Raw genomic sequence first — 23,282 nt, 5'->3', positions numbered from 1 at the left:
ATAGATTTTAAAGGTCAGTCTCCCTGTTTTTTAAAATGAAAAGTTGTTAGTTTAGGCTTTATGGTTCTATCCCAGACAATTAAAAAACAAAATGGACTCAATCAGGAAATTTATTTCTTAGAGATGTTTGTTGATATGCAGAATCAATCTGAAAGGTAGAGTTCAAAACCAGTGAATTCTGTTTCCATAGAAATTTTGGAGATAACCTGGCAGAAAGTATAGGCTCACTGGGTTACCATATAAGGCCAGAATTATCACCAGTCTCAGAAGAATCCAGCCATAAAGAAATTAAAGTATTGGAGCCATAAGAAGGCAAATAAGCTGGTAGAAAACTAAAATTAAGAGAGGAGAAAGAAATAGGATCAGTGGTGAGTTAGAGCCGTACCTCTAGAGAAGGTTCACCACAATCCACTTTAGAGAACATTTAAAACCATAGCTATAACCTAGTTAAATGTCTTTTAATGCCAAATAAAAGACACTCCTTTTCTTTTATCTTTATTTTTGTTTTACTCCTTCAGTTATGAACCTCTCTTGGAAGCTTCCTAGGATTCTGTGGTGATTCCTGTTAAATGATAAGAGGTGCCATTTCCCATAGACTGTGGGTTTTTTACCCTGTTCCCTTAGTTTATTCATTCCCCCCTCTTCCTTAGTTATTTTCTTATATTAAACAAACAAACAAACAAAAAAACTTCACTTCCCAAGTTTTTTTACCAGAACTTTTTTTCCCTTTACCCTGGCTGTTTTCTCTGTGTTTTGGGTTTGCTCCAGGATATCTTCCAAATTTGAAATTTAACATTTTTCTGCCTCTTCATGCTTTCTTCTGGCTGGACTATCACTTTAAAGAAAAAAAAATTGTTTGCCTTTTAGTTAGAACCCTTCTCCCATCTCAGATGCTAAGTAGTTCACACAGTTAATACCAAATTATTAGATCAGTTGCTTCTCACATTCTTCATCTGCCTTTATAGTCATTTTGCAAGATGCAGATATTGTGGAAGATCTGATTCAACCCACACCTCGGCGATCTGTCACAACACTATTTCCTGTTGAATACAGATGTCCCCTCAGAATCCTTCTTAACACAAAGGTGAAGGCATCGGTCAGTGATCATTAGCTCAACCCACTGCTGCTTCAGTCACTTGTATTTTAGGATTCCCAAGAAGAGGTTTGATATACAAAGCATAGGTGTATGGGGATGAGTCCAAGAAATAAGAAAAGTGGAGTTTAAAAAAAAAAAAACCAAAAAACCCTATACCTTATGACGTTATTGCTACTGCCTTTGCTTTAATGACCTGGAAGTTTTTGCACAGCTACTTCAAGATATGTTAGTGATAAGCCAGCATGCAAATTGAATCACATCTTGCAGTCATTGGTAGAGCTCACCACAGAAAGGAAACTTAACTTATTCCTTAGCAAGTCAAGATTTCATTAACATTCTGAAAAATCATCCACTAGTTTTCCACGTTCGCAAACTTTTGTTTTTGTATGTTAGAATTTCTTTGTTCCCAGCACACCTGTTGATACAAAAGGGAACAGGAAGGAGAGAGAAAAAAAAAGTTACTGTTTAGGGATTGCCATGGTATGTACAGAGTCTAAGAATATTCAGTATTTTGAGTATGAGGGAAGAGCATATCTTTTCATTAAATTTAATTAGACTACAAGAATCCCATTGTTCAAAAAAAGATTATAATTTTCTTTATGGACCCCGCTAGATCCCTAATAAAAGGACAGTTTTCATGTATTTGGTAACAAATCATAGTTGAAGATCCAGCAGAAAGTAGTTCAGAAAACTCTATCGTGCCCAACTCTGTCCACTTTCCCTAGCACTGTGCAGTTGTTCTTCTGCAATGTTCTTGGATCCTCATGAAAATGTACAGGAAGGAGAATTGGCTCTTTGCCATTTTCTTTTGGACCCGCCATTTGCATTTTTCGTTGTTGAAATCATCAATATCATTTACAGTGTAGCTCACCTTTGTATTCCGAAGCTGACAGGAATGGGAGGGCATGTTCCTGAATGTCTGTGTCAGATAAAAATAAGGTAATGGTAGCTAACTGACAAACTCACAGATGGTTTATATAACAACTTGGACATAAACTTCATCTTTCAGAGAAAGCATTGAGGATTGCAAAGAGTGGTGATCCCAGTTCCACCGCTCTCATGCTGTGTAGCCCCAGGCAAGTCGTTTAACTTCTCAGGCTCTGAACTTCCCCTTCAGGAAGGTAAAATAGGTTGGGTCAGATTATGTCTAATGTCCCTTGCAGTTTCAGGTTCTGTGAGTTTGCTGCTGAAACAGGTGCACATGTGTGAAAGAGGATGCTATTTTGATTGAAGGTACCGACGACAGGTGTGTTAGTCTGAAAATGAGTCACAGAGGAGGCAAGGTTTTGAATAATGAAAGGGCTTAGTTTGGGGGTTTGGACAGACCAAGTGCTATTTTGGGGTCTGTAGCCAAAAAGCATTCATAGGTGGATATATGGGATTGTTCATACACTGATTGGGATCCAGTGTATGAACTTCATGTTATAGAGTGTGAGATGAGCTGAAGGTTGATGTAAATGCATCTGAGACTGGTTTTTACGCACCTGGATGACCTCTCTCTCTTTATCAAGGACCTAGCAGAACCAGTACAGTATAGAGATGAGATGAGCTCCGTTTAGTTGGGGAATGGGCTTGGCTTAATATGCGGCGGGGCGGTGGTTCCACAAAACAGTGTGACTTGAAGGGTTGCTGAAGAGTTTCCTCCTTAAACACATTTTTCCGTTTGTTTTTTTAACTGATGCCTGAAATTCTACCTTTAACATTTCACTGTTTTTGGACTGGTATAAGTCTTGGGAAGGAGAACACATTGAAGAGGAAAAAATTATTCTCGGTCCATGAGAAATCCCAGGTTTGGAAGAGGTTAGTGAAATAAGAAAAACAAGTCAGGGAATGACAGCTCAGTTGAAGGAATATCTTGAACCCCATATTTCCAAGTTCATAAATTGGTGCCTGTAGCATTGAATAGCTGCTGAGGACTGCCCATTCCCAAATGTCTCCTTTAAATGTTTACCCATTTACTAATGGTACCAATACGAGTGCTACTTGTTAGGGTGCTACTTGGCTGGTTCATTGATGGAGTATTTGGTGGTTTAAATGAAATGCAGATTAGCTAAAAATAAATTACTTTCAATAAGGTCAAGGAAGTGAAGGCTGTAAATAAAATATACATTCACAAACAGACAAATGCTATTAGGAAATCCAGCTCAGTCCATGCCAAGCTGTTACTGTCTAAATTGCCTTCTTTCTTCCTGGCTTGCAATTAATTTTTGCTTGTGTGTTTGGAGATTGGGGGAAGGGTAATAGCCTAATGGGTAATGATTTTATTTTAGTATTTTGATTAAAGAGACTAAATAACTTGGACCCTGGATAACCATAAGGACTAAAGCCTTATCCATCAAGCTCAATTTCTAGACAGAAAGTTGCATTATATTTCTGGATAAATTTAGCTTTGTGCTACCTATAATATATAGTGAGGAGATGGTTGTGTGGGAGTTATTTTCTACCTATGCCCCCCCTTACCATCTTCCTATTCACTTTTTTTTAACCCTCTACTTGACTAGACTCCTTCTGTCCTGTCCTCAAATCTTAAAGGCAAATACTTTAAAACCATTTGCTCTTTGAAAAGTGGTGCTGAGAGCAAGGACCATTATTTGATTACCTCTGGTTTCCTAACCTTTGCATAGCTCCCCACACCCCATGGCGTGCCCAGGTCACTGTTCTGTTCCTTTCCCTGCTGCCGTCCTCTGTCTGCCCTGCTACCTTATCCCCTTCTGTTTGGGAAACCCAGGTGTCTTTGGAAAACCTCGTTAGTGTTCCTCTTCTGACAGAATTTCTCAAAGGATAATCTGCTAATCTTGTCTGCCTTTACAGTTACTTGGATGGTATGAAGTTAACTAAATTAGAATATGGTTGCTTTATTCATGGTTGTAAACCCATTTTCTGAGTTTGTAATAAGACCAGGGAAAAACAGTGAGGTCCATATGTGGTAGTTCAACTGTTAATCAAAAATGTTTAAGCTGTCAAACTGTTGTTTTATGAATGAAATCTCCTCCAGCACTGAAATAAATCAAATAAAAATCTTCCCCCATTTTGGTCGACTTGAGGATTGGGTAAGCGTGGGCATTCTTATCAACCATGGCACTATTGACATGCCCTGATGGAAACCTGGGGCTCCTCAGGGCACAGTCTGGGAACCATCGTACTAGTGATTAACTATTTCCCTCTAACCCATCCCTAACAGGCATGGTCCTTTAGTGGCAAACAACAACAACAAAAACAAAAAACAAAAAACAAAACCCACAAAAAACCCAGGAAATTGGTTCCATGAATCCATAAATACCAGTTTCCTAAACTACTTGGGGCTTATATAAGATAGTTCTAGAAAAATATTTGAAATATATGTGTGTATATACACACATGCATGTGGGGTGGTGGGAGTTCCTAACCTGTGGCCCACCTTCCCCCAAGGGATCTGTGAATTTGGATAGAAAAAGAAATCTTTATTTTCATTAACATGTTACTGAAATTTAACATTTTATTCAATTATCAATATGGGCAATAAATCATAGTCGTATTAACAATAGGTATGAATTTGTCATCAGTAAAAACCACAAATATTTTCACATCACATTACGTATTGCAGGTATCTCAAAATATTATCTTTGCTCATCACTATAAAATTACAGTAGTTATCAGATCTGTTGTTAGAGCTTGTTATTTAGCGTGTTAATAAAGAAGCATTTATATTACTATAGCACAAATATTTGATAGCTGTATTTCAGCATATCTGGTTGTCTTCATAATCTTATGTATTTTATTTCAGGCACATAAAAACATTGTTCTGGAAAGGCATCATCTGTGGGCTTTACCAGCTTGCCAGAAGGGTCGATGGCACAAAAGAAATGAGATCAATGATTAGATCAATTAGATGTGGGGGGGGGGAATTACATATTTTTTCTAGTACGTTAGTGGAACAGTTCTTGAATTTACCAGGGAAATGTTTGTTATTTATTACTTTGTAGTATGCTTATTTTTCAAATGCCTTTCACTTCATAGCACGTAAGCAAGGGTTAGAGTCATTGCAGTAACATTTACAACAGCCGCAAAACCAGAAAGCTGATCGGCAGCCTTTTCTCCAACATTCTGATGCCTCATACAGTGTAGGACTTTGTGAGAGAGGGAGGGCCTTTGCCCTTCGACTAGAGACTTTGTGTCAGGGAGCCTCACCTTTAATATCAGCTTTCATCTGAAATGTAAGCTCTTCTTCCCTCACTGGACTCTTAAGTGCTGGCAGGAATGACTCCCTATTATCTCTGTCCCCACATTGGGTGGCACATAGATGGCACTTAATAATTATTTGTAGAAGGAAAAATGATTCAGAAGCATATTTCATCTGCTCTCAGTTTTGCCCTCACAAAACTCAGCACATTCCTGGCACCTGGGTGGCTCAATTGTTAAGCGTCTGCCTTTGGCTCAGGTCATGGTCCCAGGGTGCTGGGATCGAGCCCTGCATCGGGCTCCCTGCTCGGCGAGAAGCCTGCTTCTCTCTCCCTCTCCCACTCGCCCTGCTGGTGTTCCTTCTCTTGCTCTCTCTGTCAAATAAATAAATAAAATCTTAAAACAAAACTCAGCACATTCCTAAGGGAGTCTGGGTGGGAAGATGGGGAGCTCTGTGCTCAGAAAGACAGAGTAGGGGCAGACTCCTGTCCTCTTCCTTTTGGGGCACTCCCGGAGCCTACCTTCCCCAGGTATAAAACAGGATCAGTGGTCATGAGGAGTGACTGATATGGCCTGTGCAGAGAGCCCAGCCTCCCTTGTCTCCCTTTATTGGTAAAATTATAACCCAGCCCTTGTCACTGGGATCCACATGATGCTTCTAGAAATATTTATGCGTTCTTTTTTTGAAGTGTCCTTGTGAAGAGATTTGAGTCCCTCAGTTAAGCCAACTTCTGATTAGTAGGTTTGCATAATGGATAAAATGATGTGGGTTTTGGCCACAAAATGGGTGTTACTTTATCAGCAAAATCATAAGCAACTCGGGAGCTCATAATGACCCTGCCCGCTTAATTGTTCCTCTTAGGATATGAGTCCCATAACTTTTCCAATCCCAAATTGCCTTCCCCTGGTTTTAAAAATTCTTTGTTATCTTTCCTAGGATATCAGAGAGGGAAGATTTAAAATTTTAATTCCCAGCCCCTAAATATGCATAATGGGACGTATAGCTCATTCTAGGAGATATCTGCAGTGTTGAAAAGTTTCATATAAATCAATTAAAAATGCACTGGCAGAAATATTTGTTAAAATAACCTGCAGTAAGTTATTTCTGTAAGCCAGCAAACCACTGTATCAGGTAAATCATCACCTAAAAATGATTTCATTTTATAAGTTCAAATTTTTATAGTTCTTTTTATTTTCTTAGCACATGGCATATGTGGAGATTCAGCAACATTTTTTTCTTGATGATCTTCACAATTTTGAATAGAAAAATAAATACTGTAAAATTTTATTAGTGACTTTAGGAGGCAACATGTTAAGAGATTTGCTTCGTAACATTGCCGTATAAGAGCACATACTTATTTGGATTGAGGGGTTGGGGAAAAGTGAAGTTTCCCATTAAGCTTCTTTAAACAATCGATGTATTTGCTTTTGACTGAAGCCTTTAATAGTGCTTCCCTGCCTCCTTAAACCTAGTAAGCTGAGCTCAGTTGGAATCTTATTTTTTGAAATGCAACATCATTATAAATGCAAGTTGTTGGACTTTGCTACAATACATGATATCCTCAGGAATAACGAGATGTGTACAGTTCCTTGCCCCTAACTAAAGGGTCCAGATTGTGCAGTTTTTATACCTTTCTCTCTCCCCGAACTTACTGCCACTTCAGTGTTAACAGGGAATCCTTTGCTTCATTTTTACACTTACTCATTGAAGTGTGAGCCTCGGGGCCTGTCTAGGCCCTTTGGGTGAAGGAAAGTGAAGAGGATGCCATTCAAAGGGCTATTTGTGTGGACGTTTGTTTATGGTAAATGTAATTCAGTTGAGATGGGGGAGGCCTGGATTAAAGAAACCCATCAGCGTTAGTTCATGGAAGAAATGCTGAGGGCCTGAACCAGAGCAGTAGGAATGGAAAATAAGGAACCAATTCAAGGAACATTCTGAAGGAGTAGAATTGGCAGGAATTCATGATTGTTCTCTTATAAAGCAAACAGACAAGAAAAATCAGATTTTTAATTGAAGCTGTTTGCTATTTTTTTATTAAAAACAGCTACTATAGAAAAATTAAAAAATGCAAGCATAAAAACATAAAATACCCATAATCCTAATTAACAAAAGATAGCCTGATTTATGTTCTTTATACACACACACACACACACACACACACGTATATGTATGTATACACACATATATGTGTGTACATGTATATGTCTTACATTTATTCAGATACTATACGTACCTTTTAATTCCCTACTGAGACATATTTAAGTTATATTCTCCTTTTGCTATCACAGATAATGCTAACATGAACATTATTATAGTTAAATATTTGTGTACATCTTTAATTATCATTTATTTAGGATCAGTTCTCAAAAGTAGAATTACTGGATCAAAAAGCCTTTTGTGTTTTGAAGGTGATTACTAGACATTTCTATATTCAACATTTCCACATTGCCTTTCAGTAAGATTATACCAATTTATACTTCAAATAACAGCCTTTCAGCTCAGGTGACTGGGTGGGTGGTGATGCTATTAATTGAGTTAAACTACATCGGAGAAGAACCTAGTCTGTAGGAGGAAGATAGTGGGTTCAAGTTAGGACATGATAACTGATTTCTTTTCATTAACTCTCTAGATAGTCAAATTCCTTTGGATTATCTTTGTGATAATGACAACAACAATAATAATAGTAATGACATTCATCATAATGTTACTGTGTGCCGATCCCCTTGCATGAATTGTCACAAACCCTATGAATAGTGGTAAAATTACCCCCATTTTATAGAGGAGAAAATTGAGGTCTAGAGCATTTCAATAACCTGACCAGGACTAGTAAGTAGTAGAATAGGAATTCAAATTAAAACCCAGGCTTTCTTAACAAATGGATCTTAGAAGTACAATATGTATAGGAGGTGAGGTCCCAGGAATTAAGTATTCTCAAGAAAGTCCAATACGGTAAAGAGTTATAGCAAAAGAATGGTGGGCATAGTCAGTTCAAAAAGTACTCGACTGCCTATTTTTCTTGGTATATCACTAATTCATCTCCCTCTTTTTTTCATTATCCACCCCATTTTAAATACTGCCCATTTTTCAAAGTCAAGCCAGTATCACTTTAAATCAGTAAAGACTTCCTTGACCACTCAGCCCATCTCTTCTTCCTCGCTACTTGGATCCCACTTGGTGTTTGTCCATCATTGACCTTTATCATGCACTGTCTTTAACTGGTAGTTATTTTTGAATGCTTCCCAATTATACTGTGAGCCATTTTAAGGCAAGTACTTTCAATTAATTTCATCAGACCTTTTTGTAAATATCAGGAGCCAGGCACGGGGCTGAATGTGTTCTATTTCATTTGTACCAGCCACAATCCTGCAAGATTAATACTGTCTGTTCTTTGTAGAGGAGGATCTGAGGCTCAAAATGGTAATTTGCTCAAGTTCATGTACATAAACTCCTATATGGGATATAACCCTTTATCGATATACTTAGGTGCTTGAGCATGACTTGAAGGAGAGTTAGTATTTGGATGGGCAGGAAAAAGGAGAAAGGGGTTTCCTGTTAGTATGAAGAATGGAGAATAGAATGTGGGGAAATGCTGGGCAACAGCTAATAAATAGTCCAGTGAATTAGGACATGAATGCAATTGGGAGCGGCCTTCAGGGCACCTCTAGGGAGTGTGAGCATTTTCTCTATAATAGGAAGCCTTCGAAGGTCATTTTGAGTAGCTAAGATAACTTTGGCACTTTGAAAACAGAAGACCAGAGCAGTGATTTTCATCCCAGCATCTTTTTTCCAAGGGCATCTCAGGGATGGCTTGGGGGATTCAAGAAAGCTTAGTTACACTTGTAATTTATCTGTCAGGAAGTTCCATAGGCTAAATTAAACATCATATTTATTTGCTTCTTGTAGGCATCACAACTCTATACGATAGCACTGGTTCTCTCATTCTTCACTGAAGCTCTAGTCATCATTGGTGTACTTTTTACCCTGAGTTAAGAAAAGGAATGATTACTTAAAAGTTTCTTTGTTCAGAAATCGAAATAATTGTCCATCGGAAGTAATTAAAAAGAATGTTTGGTGTCTAAGAGCATAACTCAAAGAAGAAGGGTCCCAGACTGACCAGGCATTGGTGGACAGGTGGAAAGGAGAAGATGATTCCTTATGATAGAAACAAGGCTAAAATTGATGAACCTTGGGAGTACTGAGTTTTCTGTTTTTTTTTTCTTGAGTTTTTTTTTTCTTGTTTTCTGTTTTTTAACGACACTAACTATGGAGAATGAGGAGAGAATAAAAACTTAAGTAAGATATTAGAGTGCCTGCGTGGCTCTCTGTTGGTTGAGCATCTGACTCTTGGTTTTGGCTTGGGTCATGACCTCAGGGTCCTGGGATTGAGCCCTGCATCAGGCTCTGTGCTCAGCTGGATTCTCTCTCTCCCTCTGCCCCTTCCCCACTGCTCAAGCACACGTGCTCTCTTTCTCTCTCTCTAAAATAAATGGATAGATCTTTTAAAAAAATTTAAGATATTAAGGCACAGTGTGTGTAAATGTTAAACAGGAGCCAAATCATATCACTGAAACAAAAAATTCTTTTTACCAAGCCCATATTCAAGCATCAGGCATGTAAGCCAGATTTTTTGTTTGTTTCATTTAAGCTTTGAAGAAACTATCTTGAAAGAAGCTTAGTTTATGAAGTATAAGAAAAATTAAACTTTTAAGTTAGATATCTTCCAAATCTAATGTTTTTAAAGGAAAATTCAGCCTTTCTTTGGAAATTCTGTTTCAAATTAAAGATTATTTTCTTGCTAGTTTATCTACAGTTTCATGCTTTTCTTTTCATTCCTCCTCTTTTTCCCTACTCAGATTCTCTCTCCTGAAAATATTCTTTAAACTGTAAGATCTCCTTCCCAACAACCTTTTTAAGTGTTTAACTGTTTTTATCTACTCTGGCCAGATTGTCATCTGATAATCTTATTATGGATCAAACAATCTGTAGCAAAAGAAAAAACACTATATTTATGTGTGCCATAAAGTCAGTGGCTTTTAAGAAGGTAGAAAAGAGGGGAGCACAAAAAAACCACTTTCATTTTTTTACTTGCTTAAATTTTAAGCAAAATTGCATAATAAAAATTATTTACCAAATGATTCTGATTATTCAAAATTCACTAAATTTTAATGGGAGCTTTTCCTCAGATTGTATGAACACAGACATCCAGGAAAAAAAAAAAAAAAGAAACCTCCAGAAACTCTGCTAGATGTGTTTAACCTCTTAAAGACAAAGTAGCAAAAATGGACTCATGAGAAATTTATGGGTAGCCGTTGTCTGTCCTATTTCCACAATATGGAAACCCACAGATTTTTGGCTAAGATATTAAGTTCCTTATATAACCTGGAAAGAGAAGTGTAAAAATCATAATTTTTAAATATCATGACTGGTTTTTTTCTTTTCAGTAAATACAAGTATCAGAAACCATGCCTTGAAAATAAATATATTTGGGGAATACACACACACACACACACACACACACACACAAATATCCTATTTAAATATGTTTCTTTTTAAGTAGGCTCCACACCCAGCATGAAAGTTGAACTCACAACCCTGTTTCTTTTTAAAACCCATCTTTAAATAAAATGGGTGTAATGTGCTACTTTTAGCATGAAAATTTATTGGTACGACTCTGTTCAAACTTATTTCCCATGTTTTCTTTTAATAAGACCACTGTTAACTTAGCAGGAAAAGTTACTCACAGCACCTGCTGAGATTCTCTTCACTGTACACAAAGTAGATGTTATTAAACTGGGGAGAAAGATTAATGTATTTCCTACTAATTCCATAGAAGAGAACATGTATCTTTATTAATGTTAATGGTGGGGGCCTCTCATTATGTTATAGAATAATCTGCTTTAGCAAAGGTTTTTCTTCTGAAGAACTTCATAACATTTAAAGGTTAATATGTTAGGTAAAGAACAGTATCTTAAGATAAGTGTTTTTATTACAGGACATGATGGGATGGTTTTTATTAAATTATATGATGATTTGAATGGGGAAGAAGAAAAAGTGCATCGCTTCTTGCCCTCAACTTTAATGCCTTTAATCAAATAATGACCTTCTGGAAAATAGTTAATTTTAAGCATTTGGAAAGATCAATACCACTTTGCCACCAAAAAATGGCCTAGACGATGAAATTTGATGTATTTAAAGTATCATTTCACCCTCTTAACCTAGTAAATAATTTAAAAATGGTTTCAGTACTGCTTTGCCACTGTTCTGTTTCTCACTGTTTGAAGTGTGATGATTGTTCTTGAAAAAGAGGGTCGAAGTTGGTACGTGAAGCATCCAGGCCTCAAACCTGGAAGCTGGGGTGATCCCCTCCATGAGGCCTTGTGTGTCTCTGCATTCGGGCCCCCAGAGAAGTTCGTGTGTTAAGACTGTATTTGAGGCAGCGTGTGTTAAAAACATAAAAAGTGTGAAAATGGGACGCTTCTGGGATGTTAAAGGGGTGGCTTAAAACATCACTAGTCACTTTGCATCTTTGTGATATCTTTAAACCTTCATGCTAAAGGTGAAAGATTCTGCAACTCTGACAATTAGAACCCATTTTTCCCCCAGCTTATAGAACATTGATATGAAATCACCCACGAGTGCCGACAGCTTTGTAAATAAAAAAAAAATTGCCCTCTATTAACATGTTTGTGGGCAGATTAAAAACTGTCTTCATTAGCATAAGTAACACTTACGGATTCTTTTAAAAGTAGAAAATTATTTGCTGAATGATAAATTGCTAGCTTTATAGTTAGTTGTTGTTGAAAATGTACTCATTCAAAATGCCTGGTGTAGTTTAGTCTACAATACTGAATTTTTTGTGTTGGAAGTACTATTTAATGGATTATGTACTTAATCCTTGTTCCTACTACTTGCTAAAATGTAATTCATGCTTTCCACTAAAATGTTTGTATCAAATACCTCCCTATTTAGATTGATTTCTTTTAATATCATATATTATTATACTATATGCCCCAGAGATTGGAACAAAATACTCCTGCAAATAACACATAAAAGATGAGGGTGAGGGGAAATAAATACAGACTATAAAATGTTTTGCTTTTTACAACTCAAATTATCCTTCCGTTTCTTAAAATGTATTTTTCCTTCTTCGTTGCAGCAAGAATTGTCATTTTCTTTCTTTCTCTTTTTTTTTTTTTATAGCTCTTGGGTTTAAAATGTATATGTACATAACAGTAAGAGATACATATCTGTATATTGTATGAAATGACTTTTTTTTTTCTCAGAGAATACTAAAGCTTCTTTTCCCCTGGAAAGCTAGTTGTGTTATGTACTCCCAGCTTTGTCACAGAACGAGCTCTTGGAAGGGTTCTCTTTTTTACATGCGTGAGGCTGTAGAGGTACAATAAATTCATTCAGGAAAGGAGGTTACTTCTCTGCCTCAATTAAAATCATTGCACACCCCTTCTCTGTTAAAATGTTCAAAGTGAATTGACTTGAATTAATTGTTCTAAAAAGAGTGGAGTAGAAATCAAGGATTGAGTTTGGTTGGAAATTAGCAGCTGAGAGATGAAGGTGCCAGGATTTTTATTTAAATGTGGTACAACAAGATTCTGTCAGTAAAGCACATCATTAGAATATTGAGTTTAGAACTGCTAATTTTTCCTTTAAAATGAGCATACAGTCATGTGTTTCATGGACCATAATAAATTGCCATTGTGTTGTCATTGAGTTTGTTTTGCTTTTTTTCAGTACTGGTTTGGCAGTCATTCTGCATTTTCTCTCTTTCCTTCCCCCCCCATCTTACTTTTTTTTTTTAATAGATTCCTCACCGAAACCAGTCAAACGAATGTTATTTATTTCATGCAGTCTTAGGTTTAGCATCTTCTGCACCATTTTCTTGCTTACGGTAGCAAGACATTTGCAGATGGTTCTTGGTTACTATAAAGTACATAACAGTATTTCCTTTGTGGCAGATGGATTTAAGACTTTTAGTTCTCAATAAATGTAGGTTTACAATACATAACTTTACAGGATTTGTGTTGTATATAACAGGTTTGAACATATTATCTCAGAATTCATCTGCATGGCATTTTCAGCTTATTCAGGGTTCATGCCAGTTTTTTTAAGTAATAGGGGGAGCGCTGTGATTGATAGCAACAGCTCAAGGCGTGATTTTGAATAGAAACAAAGGGTTTAGAACAGAAGGTGTCAAATTAAACTTCGTCAGTTTAAAAAGTAGTAACATCCTGAAAGTTTTACTAATTTATTTACATGTGGCTACTGTTTATATTTTGCCCTCTTTATATGCAGTGTAATGTTGCTTGGCAAATTTACTACATTTAAAGTTTAGGTGGTTCCTTGTACCATTTTAGTTTTCTGAGAATGGATCAGTCTCATTATTTTAAGGCTGTTACTCTCCTGTCTTTTCTACTGTACAGAACAGTCGTGATCTAATTTAATTTGGGAAGCAGCTCACTACTCCTGTCTATGGTCTTACAATATTTCAAGTCCCAGAGACCGCTCTTAAAAATGTAATTACGTTCACATTTTGCAACAAAGTACTGCATTTCATTTCTTGTCTCTCCTCTACCAAGTAAATCTATACATTTATCATTTAAAAACCAATACAGTACTTAGGGGAATCATCATTATTTGTCAGATATTACAATATTCTGACATGTTCATTGTCTTACCAAGTTTATTTGCTCTAACAATATCACTTACGAAAAAGTGACCTAGAAAAAGGTACTGGGGAATTAGAAAGCATTTGGCTTTTTTAGTCACTTTGTGCAAAACATAGATCAGATTACTGTCATCATTAATAGAGTCTCAATTGATAGGATTTGAGGTAGTCAGAATATTCCAAGGTATTTAAATAGTATTAGAATGAATTGATCTTATTTTTGCCAGCATAAATTGGGAATGAGCCAGTGTCTCTGCTGACAAAGAACTAGCGTGTTAAAATGTCTGTTTTCCATTATTTTTTCAGAGATACACACATCAAGAAAAGCACTCCCCCTTTTTTTTTTCTTTTTGGAATACCCTTGTAGAACTAACAGTTCCCAGCTGCACCGTTAAATATTTTTCTAAGAAGCATCTGATTTCAGTCCCTTAAAATCATCATGTCTCTTGAAAGGCTAGCAGAGACATGCTTCAAACTTATAATTCATCAAATTATTTTTAGATAAGGAATTAGAAGTATTATTTAAGGGCAGAGGTTAATAGCAAACTACTGGAAATGTTATGTTAGTCATGGGCAATTAATAAAAATAAGGATCCATCTCATAAGTATAGAGACACAGAAGTGACAATATGAGCAAAATATTTGTTGAATGAGTCAGGGCTCCTTTTCTGAAATATTTGTTAAACCAGCATGAGTGTGATTGTTTAGGAATTAGCCATCATTATTAGCCATTTTAAAAGAACTAATGATTTTCTTTTCCAAAGAACATCTGTGATCCACATGTTTTTTCACATATATCCGAGTGCTAACTGATCTGTTACTTTAAAAAGTTTCTAAAGGATTGGAAAAATTATTGGCGTTTTTCAGCTCTCTTCAAGAAGCTTTTCTTACGTGAATTGTTCTTAATTTAACTTTTAGCAATTTTTAGTTACAAGCGTTTATTTCTTTAAAAAAAATCTTAGATATCCAATGTTTAGCACTTATTGCAATAGTATACAGTAGTAGCTAAGTACAAAAAACTGCCCCCCCCCAACTTTTCTGTTCTGTTTTTTTATGAATCTGCTAACATCTGGAAAGGTAAATAGAATTGTAGCAATTTGCTCTGTTTAGGCATGGGGGCCTGTCAATTGCTGTAGCTGAAGAATGGGTCTCCATTCTTCAGCTGTGGGGGGAGGAGAGTCATCTTAACCATAGTTAATATTCAAGCCTGCAGGAAGATGTAGATCTAAAACCTGCACAGCATCAAAACTTAGAGATAAAGTGTAAAGAAATAGCTGAGATGTAGGAAAATATAAAATGTTTTCATGGCTCAATCCAGATAGCAAATATTTGCCAATAAGAGCTAAATAAACATCTCCAGGGCATCATATGCAAGTGGGTCTCAAATACTTTAACTACTCAAATACAGTTTGAGAGTTAATATTATACTCATATAAATAGAGCTAAAATGTGACACATCATATTTTTCTGGAAATAAACAGAATTGCCATGGTTAGAAAAGAAGCATATTCGGTGACATTCTAATCACAATTATTATTTTTTTTTAACTAATATTCTCTCAGGTAAATCTTCAATTTACTGCCTGCTCCCTTAGCCTTGAATTACGCATTCAGTGGCATTGAATGAGTGCATGATTGCATGACCGTCCCCTTGTACGTGTTTGTTTAATTACAAGACCTGCTGAGTAGAAAAACAAATGTCTCAGAAAAATTAGTAGATCTCATGAGGTTTAGCAACAGTCACTCACCCTTGGCTGGTTAGTAGGTGGGCCTTGGGAAGCTGATGTTATCAGCTCTCCAGCTTTTCTTTTAAATTCTCTCAAATAGGCCATCTGGGGAAGAATGGGCCTTATTTCTTTTCACCGTATATTGCAGTTGGAAGGGGAAGGAGAATTTTCTCCAATGGTTCAGTTTGGGAAGAAGGGAAGAAAAGTCATACCATTCTCTGGTCTCACCCCAAACAATCGCAACAACACACACACACACACACACACACAAAACCTCTCCTTGGCTAGTTCTAAAATCAGATAATAAACTGTGCTCCTTCCACTCCCGTCCAACTAATTTACTTGGCATTTCCAAGAAATCCCTTCATCTTAGGTCAAGTCCCTAAAGCAGGGTCTAAGACAGGAAATCGCGTGTGTATGATTTGGTGAAGGACCCGAAAGGAGTGAGGGAGGATAGGGAAGAGGAAGGGGTCCAGTAAGAATATGGTCTCAGGTAGTCTGTACTGATGGGAGGAGGGCCATCTCCAGAGAGAAACTTGAAGGGTTGAGTGAGTTGTCACTTTGAGGGAAGAGGGCAGGGACATTGTACCACGGGGTAAGCCAATCACTGGCCACCCCAGGGTGTGAGGGGGTCAGTGAGGACATGGAGTAATTGTCCAGTCATCTCCAAACTTTGCTCTGGAGAAGAGTATGGCCTCAGCACGGCAGCTGGAGGTGGTTGCCTTGCTTGGCAAAGGGGGTCTGGGTGGGACAGGCTCCCTCTTACTCTCCACCCCATTGCCTAGTGTCCATCACGGCAGCCAAGATGAAGAATGTTTGGCGTGAGGATTAGAAAATGTTAGACGATGTACCCTCTTGGACGACTCAGTTCTTGATAATCTGAGGATCAAAAATGGGGCCTTAAGGGAGTCATCAGAGAGGTTCAGGTTTTGGCATTCATTGGACATTTCCTTCTCTCTCAGTTCAGGAAATCTATTAAAATTCTTGTCTGGTGAATCATATTTCGTGCACTGCAATGAGCAGAAAAAAACAGGCTCCGAGATGTCCTTTTGGAAAGTTGTTTCTCGGAGAAGTCTTCTAACGCCCATTTTGATCATTAGGCTTTACACTGGATGACATTTTTGCTCACTCTACTGCACGTGTCTTTTCTCTGTCTCACACACACACACGCACACACACATATTTACACGTCGTTTCCTTCCTAATACAAAAACCATAAACTTTGGGAATCCTTTTAGGAAACAAATTATTTTAAAAATCTGTCCTATCTCTTCTTAAATACCTTCAGGATCTCAGATGGCTGCTCATCAGACAAGAAAGCTGGGCAAGACAAGAAGCACGTTCAGCTTTGCTTTTCTCCTATTTCACATATTGCGAAGTCTGTGGTAAATGTGTCTTGCCCTTGGAATCATAAAAAACGTGACCTTCCTTTAAGATGCAAATCTGAACATTTATTAGAAACAGAGCCTGCCTCCTTGACAGCCACAGCTATTCTCTCTTAACAGGTTAAAAACATTTTTTAAGCAGATTGGAGTGTTTTTGAGCATATGGAAAAAAGTTAACTTCACAGGGTCTTTTCTTTTTAGCTCTTAATGGAAAATATCAGCTCCCCACAGGCATAACTGACCTATTATGCCCTTGTCTCTAAGGGGTGGTTGTGTGAGCTGTTACGCTGGAAAGAAGATCCTTCTCCAGAAAACAGGACTCTGTGGGAGAACCTCTCCATGATCCGAAGGTTCCTCAGTCTTCCTCAGCCAGAACGTGATGCCATTTATGAACAGGAGAGCAACGCGGTGCATCACCATGGCGACAGGCCGCCCCACATTATCCATGTTCCAGCAGAGCAGATTCAGGTTCGTTTACCTTGGCCAACTCAATATAGCACTAAGTAAATAGAGCTTTAAACTTAGCAGGGAAATTAGCGTTTCTCTTCTTCCCGCCAGTCTAAACATAGGCTTTAGCAAGAGATAACAATACACTGCCATCTTGCTCATGGGAATAAAAGGAAAATTAGCACACTTTTTCCAACATGTGTATTGTGTTCCTTCTCCCTCACTTCCCCACCCACAAAATGCCAGGAACCCCCTTTGTTTATACTTCTGGTTTGGCAAGTGCGTCTTTGTTAGAATTGGGTTGTTTTTTGTGTGAGAGCTCAAATTTTGTTTTTTGTTTTTGTTTTTTAAAAGTCCATTTAAAAAATACCACCTATTTTTTAATGACTACCAGTACTGCCGTTTCTGTAGAGGAGGTTTGTACGATCAGAACTTTCTACCTTGGATACTGTCCAAAGAGAGGAGGGGAGGGAAACCTAATTGGAATCTTGTTTCTGACTTCTTGGCCCTTCCTTCACCTTGTCGCTGTCTCCCCACACCCTCACAGAACACAGGTTAGGGGTGAGTCATGTCTGTTTGTCTTTCCTTTAGAGCCCCTCTCCCACCAGCCTTGGGAAAGGAGAGTCTAGAGGCGTTTTCTTACCAGGCCTGCTGACCCCTGCACCATGGCTCGGTGCTGCTCCCCAGGTGAGCGGGCACAAGTTACCTATGCCAGCAAGAGAGGGGGTGGTGTAAAGACCTGCTCCCTTGGTCAGAATTTTCAGACTTGCAGAGGACATACTAACCATGGTGGTGGCCGAAGACCACTGTGCCAGCAGATTCAGCCTTGTGCTTAGCGGGTTCTGTCATGGGACTTGTCTCCATTCGTCCACTGAGGGACCTCCCCTATGAATCTAGATTGGAAAGCTCTGGGACCAGGTAGTTTGTTGGTGCCCTATGGCCTTGATTTCTAAGGAAGCGTGTTGAATGAACTGGGTCTGTAGAACCTATTTCTGTTAAATCTAAGGGGATGTTTTTAGCTTTTCCCTTTAAGAGAAAATGCCATTGCCTTCCAGAGTCCTAAAATTCTACTGTCTTTGTTGAATCACCTGCATTATTTCTTGGTATTGCTGTGAGTGTGGGTGGGGAATGTATATATTTATCTAGCTAAAAATAGAGTTATCCATCCACTAAGAAAAAAAAAAAAAGTCCTTGAGTGTGTATTAAAGATAAATTGGAAAAGAGAATCCCTTAGGATATCAAACACTAAAATAATCATGAAAGCCTGAAAAACTTACTGTTTAGCAAAAACAAAAAAAAAAAGACAGGTATATGTATAGTAATAAAAATAGTACTTGTTTGAGGATGTAAATTGTTTTTAATAAAATTGTTTCTTAGGGGGATAAAAGGAAATGCTTAGGCACAGTATAAACGCTCTAATATTTTGCCGCTTACTCAGGTTGATTTGCTTTGATGATAAGAATTATGGATATATAGAGTATACAGTATGTGCATGTGTCACACATTTGTTATGTATAATTGTGTATGGAAATTACAGCACATATACAGACACTAATTACGAAAACGTGTCTGTATACACTAAATTTAAATCCTAATCACATGAGTTTACTATAGACAAAACAATTTGCTAGCCGTTGTACGGTGGATCAAACTTTTATTTTTCGGTAAGGAAAAAAGAGAGTTGCAGTGTCAGCCTAGTGCAATTTGGTAAGAAATTGTGTGTGTATTAAATCGGAACTGACTGGTAGGAAATTCACAAACGTGAGAATCTCAAAAATCCTTTGGAGTCTTAAGGGATACTGCTGAAGAAGAGCAGGCGTTTATCCATTTTATTTGGAGTTTAAATAAGACTTTCTATTCTTGCTCCATGCTTTAGCCATGGATGAAATGGGGCAAAACACAGGTTTCTTTCTCCCAGGGCTCTGTAGCACTCTTTTCGAAAATGCCTTTGAAATCCTTACTCCTCAATCTTCATTTTAAATCTTTGTTAATTATTTACATCATAATTTGCTTTGCTGTCTTCGCCTTCTGATGCGTATCTTGGTGAAGTCCACGGCTCACATTTTCAGCGCGCTGAGCTTTCACTTCCGTGAGCGAGACTGAAAATGAAGGGTAGGGAGGCTCCACTGACCTCTGATAAGGAAGCCCAGTAGCCACACACCCCCCCTCCCGCCAAAACCCTAGTCGTGCCTCCCCTCCCTGGTTCTTACCATTTTGACTTCTTTCCCGGATGCCGTGGGCCGTCTGGCTGGCCTCCCTTTGCGTCCTGGATCTTTGTCCCCCTCGGAGGAGCTCCAGGTGGGAGAAGCTACAGGTGGGATTCCCAGCCCCCTGTCGCCTCCTTCTAGCCGGCTTTGCCCGCCACGCGGTAAGAAGACAGCGCTCTGACTGTCCGCTTGTTTCTTTGCAGCAGCAGCCGCAGGCGCAGGCGCAGCAGCAGCCGGCGCCGCCACCGCCGCAGGCGCAGGCGCAGCAGCCCGCCGGGCCCCGGCTCCCCCCTCGGCAGCCCACCGTGGCCTCGCCCGCCGAGGCCGAGGACGAGAACCGGCAGAAGACCCGGCCGCGGACGAAAATTTCCGTGGAAGCCCTGGGCATCCTCCAGAGTTTCATCCAAGACGTAGGCCTGTACCCGGACGAAGAGGCCATCCAGACTCTGTCCGCGCAACTTGACCTGCCCAAGTACACCATCATCAAGTTCTTTCAGAACCAGCGGTATTATCTCAAGCACCACGGCAAACTGAAGGACAACTCCGGCCTAGAGGTGGATGTGGCCGAGTACAAAGAAGAGGAGTTGCTTAAGGATTTGGAAGAGAGTGTCCAAGACAAAAATGCTAACACCCTTTTCTCGGTGAAGCTAGAAGAAGAGCTGTCAGTGGAAGGAAACACGGACATTAACACTGACTTGAAAGACTGAGATCAAAGTATTATTTTCATTCAACAGTGCCACTGGTATTTACTAATGAAATGAGAAGTCCACCTTGTATTCTCTCAGAAAACCTTTGTTGTTCATTGTTTGGCCAATGAATCTTCAGAAACTTGCACAAACAGGAAAGTTGAGAAAGGATAATACAGACTGCACTAAATGTTTTACTCTGTTTTACAAACTGCTGGGCAGCCCCAGGTGAAGCATCGAGGATTGTTTGGTATTAAGAATTAAAATTTGTGTTCACGGGACACATCAAGTTGTGTACCCCGTAAGCATGATACCAGTGATTTTTTTTTTTAAAGAAATTATTATTCTGGAGCCTCAAACAAGCATTATAACTTCTGTGATTATTATTTCCTTCCTTTAATTATTTCTGTAACACTCCACACTGATCTTTGGAAACGCGCCCCTTATTTTAAAAAAAGAAAAAAAAAAGAGTTTGTTACTCTATTGTATGTTACAAAAGAACTATAGACTGTGGAATGCAGTTTAAAGATGACATATGCCAACAAATGCCTTGTATTATATGGCACTGCCGTAATTCAAATTTGTTTTTATTTTGGAAATAAAAGTTCACTGTAATTTTTTTCATTCTCATTGTTACATGATTTTTTAAAAAATGAAAAGAAAATGTGAAACACAATTTAGTCCTCATTATTTATTTGTAGATCCTGCAGCATCATGTTGTAATTAATTTTTTGGAAGTTTCCGTTAAATGTAATATTGCTTCTCTTGTTACCATACTGATTCTTTTCTATTTATAAATGTATTTTGATGGGCAGTAAAACAAAGTGTCTTAAAAGTTTTAAATAGAGAAAATGTGCTTTACACAGTTGCCTATAAAAAGTGCTCTATGTTATCCAAGCAATTCATACTATAAGCTTCACTCTTATTGTTGTATGCAATTTTTACTATCATGCAAATAAGCTTAGGTAAATAAAACTAATAGATCACCTTAGAAAATTATGCAATTAATGTGAAAATAATTGATGTTTGCAATGTGTCTTCCTTTGGTTTACAATCAATTTTAAAGCTACATCTGTATAAAATTTCTGTATAAAGGTGTATTTCTTTTTTATGAGTTTATGGCTATGAAAACACCAGCTATTTTGTTACAGCTGGCTGTTTTTATAAGTGTATCACAATTTTCTTTATGCAGAAATGTTCTGATTAGGAGTGGTTATTGACTGTAACTACACAATTAAAATTGTTTGTATGGTATGACATGGTAGGGTTTGTCTGCTTATGTGAAGTAACTTTAAAGAGTCAAAGATGGCCCTCAGTTAGGTGCATGTTAATATTTTCTTGATATTTTACTGATTTTAAAAAGAGCAATTGAAAAGTCACTAGAAACACTGTAAATTTAAATCACAAACACGTGCTCATTTTTTAATTTTAACAGTGAAGACCATGACCTGTTTGGGGTTAACATTTTGCCTAATAAACAGAGATAGTAGGATAGAAGACCTGCCAACAAAAACATAAATCTAGTCTCTAGGAATTTGTGCTTAGAGTGAATTCATCTGCATTTATATCACAATATTTAGTTATGGCAACACTTTTTTTAAGGTAATGTATAAATATTTTAAAGGCCTTTAACAGTAACATTAAGTAGGGAAAAAATGGACCTTCTGTATAAAATCCTCTTAGTAAGCAATGTATTTTTTTAAGTTATAAATGGAATATAAGAAATAACAGCTCATTTGGTTGTGTATGTCATAACTATGAGAACTAAATGAAGAAAATAAGAATAACACACCTGGGATTTAAACACCATCTTCAAAATTCTTGCAACATAAAACTCCATACACTCCACGATATAAAATGAGGTGTGTGAATGGTCATGGAAAGGACTGAGGCCAGGGTTTCGGGCTTTGTTATTATTATTATTTTTTTGTATTCACTTTATCTTTTGCTGCTTCTTTTTAAGACTTCCTAGATGTAAATAGGGGTATCTGGGTTCCTTGATAGTTGGTTCTGAAATTGTCCAATCTCTTCATGCCTAACATTTTTCCAGGCACTGATGAGCTCATTGGTAGGCCAAGTGGGCTGCTTTTAATATTGAACTTTTACTTAAGAAACTAAAATGGCATCACTGAAGACTCCCGATTCAGCTGTAAAAGTACTATTTACTTTTGAAGCACAGCTGAACTGCTTTGAAGGCAGCTGGTTTGCTGTAACTTAAAATTGTATTGAAAAAGTTTTCAATTCTCTTTATTAAATAAGAAAACAACTTTTAAACATTCTTGCTCAGAGTTCAGAAAACCATTTGAAGAAAAGAAATTTGAATTAATAAATTAGAAACTAGATTTCATGTAGTAAAAAAATGAATAAATAGAAACTAGTATGCCATGAAGTTTTTTACAAAATCCTTGCTCCTTTTTTTCCTCTGGGTTTAGAGGGAAAAGCTAGAGCAAAAAGTAGTCTTTGATTTTATTTTATTTTTTTAACCAGCCCAACAGAATATAAAGGTGTCAGAAATTTTAATTATTTTAGAAGGAAAAATTAGGTTGCAAATAGGATTTTGCCATTCGCAATAAGCTAATTTCTTTTGAAATAACATTTTGAATGAATTTGATGAGTGTGTGTGAGAAATCAATCAACAATACTAATAATAGTCTCACTTAGACCCTTTAACTTAAGCAGCATAATCTTCCTAATACGATCTTTTAAACCAAAAATAAATAAATAAAAAGCACATATCAAAAAACAGTTGATGGTCATGATGGAGTGAGCAAAATTGTTTTCAGGGAAGACAGCACCATTTGGAAATGATTTGTTTGGGTGATCTTCCACACTGCTCCCCCAATGTCATTTATTGTTCATACCAGTCCAGCTACCAGTGGCTATGGTAGAACTC

At 37.6% G+C, this 23,282-nt stretch overlaps 1 protein-coding gene across 8 annotated transcripts in view; it reads left to right on the top strand.

The window, feature by feature from the left end:
- Positions 1-21,886, top strand: part of SATB1 (SATB homeobox 1) — a 98,937-nt gene extending 77,051 nt beyond the window's left edge. For 6 of the 8 annotated variants that reach the window (XM_088026338.1, XM_088026324.1, XM_088026329.1 and 3 more), the window contains 3 exons: positions 17,314-17,517; positions 18,088-18,183; positions 19,907-21,886. In XM_088026338.1, the coding sequence (XP_087882464.1) occupies positions 17,314-17,517; positions 18,088-18,183; positions 19,907-20,410 (804 nt within the window). In that variant the 3' untranslated portion in view covers positions 20,411-21,886. The remainder of the gene's footprint in view (positions 1-17,313; positions 17,518-18,087; positions 18,184-19,906) is intronic. The other 2 variants (XM_028099055.2, XM_028099050.2) reach the window with 2 other exon arrangements.
- The last annotated feature ends 1,396 nt before the right edge of the window (positions 21,887-23,282 follow it).

This window comes from Eumetopias jubatus, unplaced genomic scaffold (assembly GCF_037043125.1).
Source record: "Eumetopias jubatus isolate StellerSeaLion01/CBP00866 unplaced genomic scaffold, mEumJub1_p1.0 scaffold_1, whole genome shotgun sequence".
Lineage (NCBI taxonomy): Eukaryota > Metazoa > Chordata > Mammalia > Carnivora > Otariidae > Eumetopias > Eumetopias jubatus.
Note: the sequence above shows the minus strand (reverse complement) of the source record. Positions and strands in the feature narration are given on the sequence as shown.